General features: G+C 45.4%; 1 protein-coding gene across 1 annotated transcript in view; it reads left to right on the top strand.

Moving 5' to 3' along the window:
- Nucleotides 1-4,661, top strand: part of FDXACB1 (ferredoxin-fold anticodon binding domain containing 1) — a 5,043-nt gene extending 382 nt beyond the window's left edge. Inside the window, exons 2-5 of the mRNA XM_014539507.1 lie at nt 173-334; nt 2,361-2,564; nt 2,705-2,863; nt 3,231-4,661. Of these exons, the coding sequence (XP_014394993.1) occupies nt 173-334; nt 2,361-2,564; nt 2,705-2,863; nt 3,231-4,410 (1,705 nt within the window). The 3' untranslated portion in view covers nt 4,411-4,661. The remainder of the gene's footprint in view (nt 1-172; nt 335-2,360; nt 2,565-2,704; nt 2,864-3,230) is intronic.
- The last annotated feature ends 6,251 nt before the right edge of the window (nt 4,662-10,912 follow it).

The raw sequence follows: 10,912 nt of genomic DNA, 5'->3' as shown, positions 1-10,912 counted from the left end.
CAGGGAAAGGGTGGGAACGTGGGCATTCAGGAGAGGGTTGCTCCTGACAGTCCCGTGAAGATTCGCAGAAAGCCCGCTCTGTGTCTAGACCGGGGTTGCTTCGCACGGTTCAGGTTAGGGAAGGGTTTTCCATGCTTCCAGGTCCTAAGACGCTCTCCTGTTTGTATTTCGTGCCAGGTGCAGAGATACGTTTTGGTGTGGACTGCACCCAGCTGGCAGATGCCTTCGAACGGCACGACAGGGCGTTCGACCGAATTTGTTTTAACTTTCCGCACTGTGGACGCAAAGCTGGAGTAGCTAGGAACAGGGAACTGCTTGCCAAGTTTTTCCAGAGGTGAGGAAGGGAGAGCAGGCACCAGGAAAGATGGACATGACATACGGCACTGGAACATTGTAGTTTGGGAACTCAGGCTCACGTGTGTCATTTACTGTGCTGGGTTTAGAGAGAATATAACGCTCCATAAGAATACACAGTCTCGTTGGAAAGGCAGGCGTATATGCCCTAACCAGTGTTTCTCAACCTTCTGGCCCTTTCAATACAGTTCCTCATGTTGTGACCCAACCATAAAATTATTTTCATTGCTACTTCATAACTGTAATGTTGCTACTGTTATGAATCGTAATGTAAATATCTGATATGCAGGATGGTCTTAGGCGACCGCTTGAAAGGGTCGTTCGACTGCCAAAGGGGTCGCGACCCACAGGTTGAGAACCGCTGCAAGTGGTTTGGCTCAGTGGATAGAGCATTGGCCTGCGGACTGAAGGGTCCCGAGTTCAATTCCGGTCAAGGGCATGTACGGTGGTTTCGGGCACATCCCCAGTAGGGAGTGTGCAGGAGGAAGCTGATTGATGGTTCTCTCTCATCAATGTTTCTAACTCTCTATCCCTCTCCCCTCCTCTTTGTAAAAATCAATAAAATACATCGCAAAAAAAAAAAAAAAGAAAGGCAGACGTATAACCCTGAAGGCTAAGTCAAAGTACAGATAGTGTGCTCCTGGGTGTCTAAAGGGCAGATCACCTATTTTTGATCATGTAACATAATGGTAACCAGTGTAGTCTAAAGGTGAGGAGCATGGATTTAGGAGCCAAACTGCCAGGACTCAAATCCACGCCCACTACTTTATAGTCCTATGGTTTTAGGTAAGCTTACTTAATCCTTTTTTGCTTCCTGGTCTATAAACTGAGGATATTAATAGTAACTACCTCATAACATTATTGGGAATTTACCACAGTGCTTTACACCAGCGATTTTCAACCCGTGTCTGGCAGCAGGCACACTAGTATACCAAAACATGTGGCACAATTGCGGGTCTCTGGGTCACGGCTGTCAACAAACTTTTCATAGAGGCAATATTTCAAGTTAGTATTTGAAATATAGAATTTTAATAGGCAGGAGGGGAGTGAAAACAACTTTCTCCACCGGGAACTGTGACACAGCTGCAAGAATTTTTAAAACATGCAATGCCTGATTGTTTAGTCGGGGCACTGACCCCTTTTCCCTTAGATCAGTGCTTCTCAACCTTGGCTGCACATTAGAATCACCTGGGAATCTTTTTAAAATCCTGATTTCTGGGCCTCATCCTCCGGAAATTCTGTTTCTTTGTTATGGGGTGGGGCCACAACATTAGTAACAAAGAAACAGAATTTCCGGAGGATGAGGCCCAGAAAGCAGGATTTTAAAAAGATTCCCAGGTGATTCTAATGTGCAGCCAAGGTTGAGAACCACTGCCTTAGATTGTCAAATAAGAAAATGACACAAAACAACAGTAGCCGTCCAGTGTGAATGAATCAAATTTATACCTATTTTTGTGTGTCAGATCAGCAAAAAATAAACTACTTGGTGTGCCGCAGAATTTTCGTAGTTTATGTGTGCCATAAGATGAAACAGGTCGAACATCGCTGCTTTACACTATTTGCAAAGCATGTGGCATAATTGGAGGTCTCTTTGGGTCATGGTTGTCAACAAATTTTTCACAGAGGCACTATTTTAAGTTAGTATTTGAAGTATAGAATTTTAATAGGCAGGAGGGGAGTGAAAAGAACAACTTTCTCCAACAGGAAGAACAGCCTGATCAGTGAATCCTGTATAGGAACTTTGCAGACATTGACTTTCTATGGCATGTTGGTGAACAATGCAAATAACAAGCTGGGTAACACTGGTCAGCCACTAGTGTCAGTTATGAGTTGAACATTGAATTTATATTCTAATTTACTTCCAGCCATTTTCTTTGCATGTTTCTTTGCCAATGGGTGTGACTAGATTTTAATTATTTCACAGCCATACCATGTATATATAACTAACTCCTGTGGTAATTGCTACTTGTTTCTGATAAATGGCTGGTATTTTCTCCCCCCATTAGCTGTGCAGATGTTCTTGCAGAGGAAGGAGAAGTCCATGTGGCGTTGTGTAGAGGACAAGGTGGGACTCCTGCTGATAATCCCACAAGAGAATGGCACAACAGTTGGCAAGTGGTTGCCATGGCAGCTCTAGGCGGATTTATTTTAAGTGATGTGCATCCCTTCAGCTGTGAGGCTGTGCCAGGGTACAAGTGCACTGGATATAGGTAAGTAATAACAGAGGTCTAAGTCGTTTCAGCTCTCTCACTAATTATTAAAAAAAGCTCGTAGGTTTTCCTGATTCAGTCTCAAATACTTGTTTTCTTTAACAATAACAGACTTTTATACTTGGTATCTATTTTGCCAGGAGTCAAGATAAGTCATTTCATGTAGAAGGTGCTTTGAACCATATCTTCACCCGGAGCTTACCCTTTAAAGGTTCGCAACCGAGAATCTTCAGGATCAAATTGGGTGACCAGTGGTTTTCTTTTCCAGAACCAGAAGCACTTGTAGGAAAGTTGAACAGGTAACTGGTATTTTCCCAGAAATTACTTCTATACCTAACTGTATCCTGATTGGCTTGATGGCAACCATATATTGAATGGATGCTACATATACTGTTAATGATGTTGGCGCTCTGAATACTTGTCAGCCTGGCCTGCATAAGCCTCTTTAGAACTAAAAATTTTCTGGTATATTGTATGGACGGTGGTTGTCAGAGTTCTGAAACACATGATATTTCTGTTTATGGTGGATGATTTCTTTGTCTCTTTTCAGAATCAACTTAAGAATAATTCTTTTCTATTTAGCTATTTGCACGTTATATTCTAACTGCATTATAATTATTTACTATTTTAAGTTTAAAGGGTTATTTTGTGTTTGTGCTTACACAGGGGTTTCCTAGAAGCATCTTCCTGTCATCCTATCAAAACCATAAATGAGAAACTGATCTCCGAACTGGGCAGAGCTTTCCCTCTAAAAAGGCTGAAGTGTTCCTTCCCTTTGCTGCCACCTGAAGCAACCAGTGTTCTCACTTCCTGGAACTGTGACATTCTATCAACTGTCTTTTGGATTCATCTCCTTGAGGATAACTCAAATTCTGAGTCCCTGACTGGTGGGACAACAGAAGACATGGAGGACTTTCTAGTGTCACTTTCAGAACTTAGCTTTCCCAAGAGCCCTGGAAGAGATGGTAAGGAAAAAGCTCATGAAGGAATCTATGCCCAAGCCAAGATCTGGCTTAGACCTTCTCTCCTAGTTCATGTTCAGACTGTCATTCAAGCACCAGACTTCCTCCCAGGTTCGTTGTACATCCTCAGTGGACCTGTCTTTCAGAAGTGCCACATCTTACCTCTCACAATGCCAGCGTTCCACGAGACTTTATTTATCCTTGGGATTAATAAAAATCCGAAGGATGACTGTCTTCAGTCACTACTGAACCACCTGAAGGGCATTCTAGATAGCCTTCTGACGCAGACATTGCTGGAGGGTTCTAAACTGAGCAATTCAGTAGAATTTGTCTTTCAACCAAATGGGAAAGATTATATGATTAATGTGAAGTCTCATAATTTTGGCCCAGATTGTGCCAAGGATCTGAGTATTGGGTCTGTGACCACATCTGTTCCAAGCATTATACATGAAGAACAGTGTTTTGTGTTTGTCTCTATGAACTTGGACCTATTAGCCATGCTTGTCTGGGGTATCTCTGACTGGAGGATGTTGTGGACCTTTGATAAACGTTTTCTGAAGAATTTCGTCCCTGAGAAAATAGAACCCTTTAAAAGTTATTCCCTATATCCTCCAATCTATGTGCATGATATTAGTTTTTGGTTAGATGAGAAAAAAGGATTTGATGAACTAGAGTTTCACACTGTGGCCCGAGCAGTGTCCCAAGACACTGTCATATCCATACAATTCCTTAGTCGTTTTCAGCATCCCAAGACTAAGCAGGTCAGTCTCTGCTATAGACTGACCTACCAGACCTGTGACAAGGCCCTTACCCAGCAGCAGGTAGCATCAATGCAGTCCCAGTTTAGGAAAGAGATTCAACAACTACATCTGACACCTCGGTAGTTTGGTAAATTCATTTCTGCAGCATGATCCTTATGAGTATGAGATGAAAAAACTCATTTGTAACTGGGCATCCTCTCTGGACTATTTTTTTGTAAAATCTTTTACCTTGTGACTGTTGACTCTAAAGGTACCTTGTGATTCGATTACTTAAACTTATAGACTATAATGTGATTGGAGACCTTTGGAGTTGTGCAGTATTTTGATCCTGAATAATGACTAGGAAAATAAATCAAACATCATCATGTACTTTAGATGCTCTATTGCTAAAGAGGCAATAGAACTTGAATGTCTCATCAAATATATATAAACTAGAGGCCCAGTGCACGGATTCATGCACCAGTGGGGTTCCTTGGCCTGGCCTGCGCCCTCTCGCAATTTGGGACCCCTTGGCAGATGTCAGACTGCAGGCCAGGCCAAGGGACCCCACTGGTGCATGAATCCATACACCGGGCCTCTAGTATGCATATAAGATCTTTGGTTAATCTCTTCCCGCCCACCCCCCTACCCACTTCTTGCTGAGATTCATCAGTCTGTTCCATGTTTCCATGCCTATGAATTGAGCATCTGCCCCCTGGTCAATGTGGGTCATAGTGAATGGTTGAATGGTCACTTAGGCTTTTTTATATAGATATAGATATAGATATAGATTTTTTCACACTGTCAATTCCTCTTCCTTTAATTCTATTGTATCATCTCAATCTATGTACAAGAGTGCTTTTTAGTCAGACAGACCAACATTTATTAGCTTGGGTAAGTTGCAAGTGCTTCATTGGTACCATCATTATCTTCATCATCATCATCATTTTTAATCAGTGGTTAACTATTGTGAAAGTCATGGAACTAATAGGTATCAGATTTAGAGTTCATATTGGGATCTGACTCTACAGCCCAAGTACTTTCTGCCACTTTGTTATTTTACTTCCCTTTCCCTGGTCTTCAACAGTAGTCTCTCAACTGTAATTAACTCTAAAGTTTGTCCCCCTCCTAGATATGGGGGCCTTCTGTTGTAAGCATCTCTAAGGGACACTGGGAGATTGGCTCAGCCTAGGACTCTGAAGAATGGGTATTCTAATGTGAATTAATATATGTTCCTATTAATAGTTAAGTTCCATTAACTGGAATTATATTGTGAACTTTATGAAGGAAATAACTGTGCTATTTATTCTTGTATTTGGAGAAGAGCATATATAGGAAGGAAAGAATAGAAGCAAAGAAACAAATTTGGAGGTTATTATGATAACGGAAACAAGAGATAATGATGACCTGCTGTAAGAAGTTGTTGGATAGGGCAATATTAGAAGGACTTGCTGATGAATTAAATATATGTGTGTGGGTGGAAGGTGTGGAGTTAGAGAAATCAACTAGGTTTTTGATTTGAGCAACTGGAAGAACTGTCATTAATAGGAAAACTGGTACAGGAGTAAGTTTGAGGAGTGAAGAATTAAGAAATCTCTTATGGACACATGTATTGCTTAGCTCTCCACATCCTATATAATAAAATGGTAATATGCAAATTGACCCTGATGGTGGAACGACCTGGAATGACCAGTCGCTATGACACACACTGACCACCAAGGGGGCAGACACTCAACACCAGAGCTGCCCCCTGGTGGTCAGTGTGCTTCCACAGGGGATGTGCCACTCAGCCAGAAGCCAGCTAGTGGCTGGCCAGCGCAGCGGCGGTGGCAGGAGCCTCTCCCACCTCCACAGCAGCGCTATGGATGTCTGACTAATGGCTTAGGCCCGCTCACCCCAGGGAGCGGGCCTAAGCTATTAGCTGGACATCCCCCAAGGGCTCCCAGGCTGCCAGAGGGATGTCTGACTGCCAGTTTAGGCCCGATCCCCCAGGGAGCAGGCCTAAGCCGTCGGACATCCCCCCAGGGGTCCCAGACTGCAAGAGTGTGCAGGCCAGGCTGAGGGACCCCCCAAGTGCACAAATTTCCATGCACTGGGCCTCTAGTAGACTATAATCTCATTAAAGGCAGGCTAAGTGATGTATAGCTTTTGTCCATCCCTAGCAGTACCTGGTACATGAATGAGGTAGCATTTGAGTTGGATCTTAAAACAAGGGTAGGGCCCTAGTCAGTTTGGCTCAGTGGATAGAGGGTCAGCCTGCAGACTAAAGGGTCCCGAGTTCAATTCCAGGAAAGGCCACGTACCTTGGTTGCAGGCATGATCCCTGGACCTGATGCGTGTGCAGAAGGCATCCAATCTGTGTGTCTCTCTCATATCAATGTTTCTCTCTCCCTGTCTCCCCCGCTCCCTTCAACTCTCTCTAAAAATCAATGGAAAAATATCCTTGGTTGAGGATTAACAAAAAAACAAGGGCAGGGATGTGACAGCAGGATTGTTAGGCAGAGAGGCCATGATTCCAGGCAGAGGACATACATGAGCAGAGGTATAGATAATGGAGCATTTAGGGAACTTTTCAAGCTAGTTAGTTAGAATGTAAAATGTATATAGGAAGGTAGTAGGAGATGATATTAGACAAGCAGGTTGGGGCTGGTGTTTGTTTATGAAAGACTACAAATGCTACAATAAGGAGTTTGTACTTTATTTGGCAGGCAATAAGAAAATTGCAATTTTTAACTAAGGAAGTGACACAAGAGTAGTGCTTTTGAAAATTAATTGGACAGTGTTGCACAAGATAAATTTGAGATGGGAGCTCCCTACAAGGGTGCTATTGTAGTGGTCCTAGGTAGAGGAAGAAAGGGGCGTGGATTAGAGTGAAATGAAAAGGAGATGGATGTATGAGATATAGCTAGGCTGGGATGTCTGAACTTGATAACAATTGCATGTGAGAATTGAGCAATATACTCAATTGCCATTTTTAAAACTTGGAATTTTTTAGTATGAAATCATAATCTGGGACCCTGTCATGTTGAGCGTTCCCCCTATAAACTTGGTAGTTACCGGTACAGAGCTCCATAGGATTGGATAGAGCTGTGATTGGGGGAGTAGGGAGAATGTCAGGAACATGTGAATGACCCCTGGGGGTCACAGCCATGATATCAGATGCCTGTATAAAAATGCATGTGTGAAATCAGGAGAAAGTTCCTGAACTCTGGGTTGGATGAGCATGGGCTTTGTAGTTAAGTCCTAGGTTGAAATATGACTCCTGAGTTGGGCTGGACCTGGGTTGGAATATGGCTCCACCATTTCCTAGCTATGCAACCTTGGACTTTGCTAGGTCTGATCAAATAATTGAATCAATATCCCCTCCCCTGGGAACTGACCTTTAGCCACTTCACAATCAACATTCCCTTTCGCTTAGACCACATTCCACTTGCTAAGACCATTGTCTTTCCCCTCCAGACTTCCCCAGGATCCAACCCGCCCAGAGAGTTCCCCACCAAAACAGCCCGCCTAGAGTCCTTTAAAACTTCTGACTACCCATCCCTGGGTGCTGGCGCCATTTGGGGGCTCAGCCCATTTGGTTCCCAGATGACCTAATACATTTATAATTCTCTACCAGTTTTGGCCTCATGGATAGCTCCTTCGACAACCTTAACATTTTGGCAACTAAAACCCACGAGGGTTCATGGGGAAGGGGAGCCATTGCTCAGACTTTGGTCACCCTGAGTTTGCTACTTGGAGAGCAGTAGGCAGCAACAGCTCGTCCTGGGTTTACCTCCGAATCCTACTTGGGTGGCTCAATTGCTGGCCTCGATTGGGCATCCCTCCCTTACAAGCCCTCCCAAACCAGCCAAGGAGGATGCCAGATCAGGGACCTCTCCTTCTCCATTGCTGACCATCCCACACCGGCCAATCTTCTCTAGGTGAGTGACGTTCCACAACTTCCCTCATCTGGAGTCTTCTGTCCACTCACTCTCATTGACTTCTCGAAAGTCCTCTCGTCTCGAAAGTCCTAGCGCTAGGCCAGAAGAGCCCTCAGCTGTTCGGCTTTGGGTCCTTCGGGACTGGGGGCACCCAGTCTAGAGGGTCACCCTCGCTTCTCGTGGTGATTTGTTTAGCAGTGAGGACGTCTGCCCTAAACAGCCACCTTTGGATTTGTGGTCTGTCACTCACCCTTCCCCTCATGTGGACCACACTATTCTTATCATGGTGAACACTCCCTCCCCATCCCCTAAAATGGCCCCTCTTGGCTGTGTCCTTACAAATCTCAACCACCTTAGACTCAGGGGTAGATCAGGCCCAAGCGCCTCATTTTCTTTTGTAACACTGTTTGGCCACAATATAAACTAGATAATGAGTCTCTGAAAACAGCAGTTTCAATTTTAACACATTGTGAGACTTAGATAATTGTTGTCACTGAGATGGAAAGTGGTCGGAGATTCCCTACATCCCAGCCTTTTTCACCTGTCTGTCCCGTCCCTCTCTCTGTCAGTCCTGCTCTACCTACCAGGTCCTTCTCCTTCATGCAAAACAACATACCCTGAACACTTCTGATGCTGAATCTACTTTTGACCCAGCGACCACTTCTCCCACCACCCCTGAGAGCCCAAATCCCGACAACTTGAGTTCCAATACAGCCTTTTCCCCACCTAACACTCGCTCTCGGGCCACCCAAAGACTGCCTTCCTCTACAGCAGCAGTTCTCAACCTGTGGGTCCCGACCCCTTTGGGGGTCGAACGACCCTTTCACAGGGGTCGCCTAAGACCATCGGAAAACACATATATAATTACATATTGTTTTTGTGATTAATCACTATGCTTTAATTATGTTCAATTTGTAACAATGAAATTGGGGGTCACCACAACATGAGGAACTGTATTGAAGGGTCGCGGCATTAGGAAGGTTGAGAACCACTGCTCTACAGCCACTTCTATCCCCATGCCCATTCTATCCCTGAGGGAGGGAGCAGGAACTGAGGGCACAGACCAGGTCCACCTCCCATTCTCTGTGTCTGACCTTACCCAGGTTGAAAAAAGACTAGGGTCTTTTTCCACTGACCCAACCACTTTTACCTGACCCAGCCCTATGACCTGACCTGGCACAACATCTATGTCATCCTGTCCTCCTCTCGAACCCCAGAGGAGAAGGAACGGGTCTGGCTAGCAGCTCAGGACCATGTTGGGGCCCTCCCTAGACAGGACACAGCGGCCAACCTGGTTAGCACTGATGTGGTTACCCAACTGACCCAAGAAGGGAATATCAGGTTCATTCTCCAGGGCGCCAGTTCCGTAGCCATATAATCCCATCTCATTGCCAGACTCAAAAAAGCTACCCATAAGGCAGTCAACTATGACAAACTCAATAAAATCACTCAGATCCCAGACAAAAACCCAGCTCTCTTCCTCTCCCCCATCACGGAGGCCTTACAGTAATTTACCACCTTAGACCCCACCTCCTCAGAGGCAACCCTTCTTTTGAAAACCCTTTTTATATTCCAATCAGCCCTGACATATGTCACAAACTTAAAAAAAATAGACACAGGTCCACAAACCCTTCAAAAAGTCCTCGTTAACCGGGCCTTTAAGGTCTTTAATAGTAGAGACTAGGAGACCCAAATCCAAAAACAAAGGCGAGATCAGACCAAGGCTGGTGCCCAGATGGAGGCCTTTCAGCTCCTAGCATCGCTCTCATGAACCCCAAATGAAGTGCCGGTCCTCCAACCAAGGGTAAGTCAGGGGCTAAGCCTCCGCTGGGCCCTGCTTCAAATGAAACAAGGAAGGACATTGGGCCAAGTCCTACTCAAACCCGAGACCCTACCTGGTCCTGCCCAAGGTATGGAAGGAAAGGCCACTGGAAATCAGACTGTAGCCTGGCCCCTCCAGGTTGGACCTCAGCCAGTCCAGCAAGGCCACCCTTTGGATCTGGTTTGGAGCTCCCAGACCTCCTGGGACTGGCCACTGAAGACTGAAGCAGCCCAGGTCCTGACAAGGCCCCACAGACTTACATCACCAGGACAGAGCCTCGGGTAAGGACTGTGGCGACAGGTAAGCCGATCTCCTTTTTAAGTGACACTGGGGCCACTTATTCTGCCCTCCCTAAATTCACTGGGACCCTTGTCCCCTCCTCAGTCTCTATTATGGGGTTGACGGACTAGTCTCACAGCCATTAGCCACCTCACCTCTACACTGCATCTTACTAGATACCCCCTTTATCCTCTTTTCTCACTCTACCTCGGTGCCCGGCCAGGACTACCTTGCATCCCCTCATAAAGCCCAGTTGTCCGGAACCACAGTCACCTACCTCGGTTTCACTCTCACCCCACGAAGTCATTGCCTCAGACCTTAACACCTTACCTCCTCCATGACTGTCCCCTCCTCTAGACAAGAAATACTCTCCTTCCTCAGGCTCACTGGTACTTTCACTTCTGGGTTCCCAACTTTAGTCTTCTTGCAAGCCCCTCTATGATGCATATGAAGGGACCCCTCACTGAGCATTTAGATCCCAAGGCCAGTATCTCACTCCTTTAATGCTCCGAAAACTGCTCTCACCTCAGTGCCTTCTCCCCCCCCCCCCCCCCCGCCCCCTCTTCTCATAGAACAACTTTCTTTAGGGCTACACTGCAAACACGTACTGAACAGTCCTGCT

This window comes from Myotis brandtii, unplaced genomic scaffold, assembly GCF_000412655.1.
Source record: "Myotis brandtii unplaced genomic scaffold, ASM41265v1 scaffold105, whole genome shotgun sequence".
Classification (NCBI taxonomy): Eukaryota; Metazoa; Chordata; class Mammalia; order Chiroptera; family Vespertilionidae; genus Myotis; species Myotis brandtii.
The sequence above is the reverse complement of the archived record's forward strand: the minus strand, read 5'-3'. Positions and strand labels throughout refer to the sequence as shown.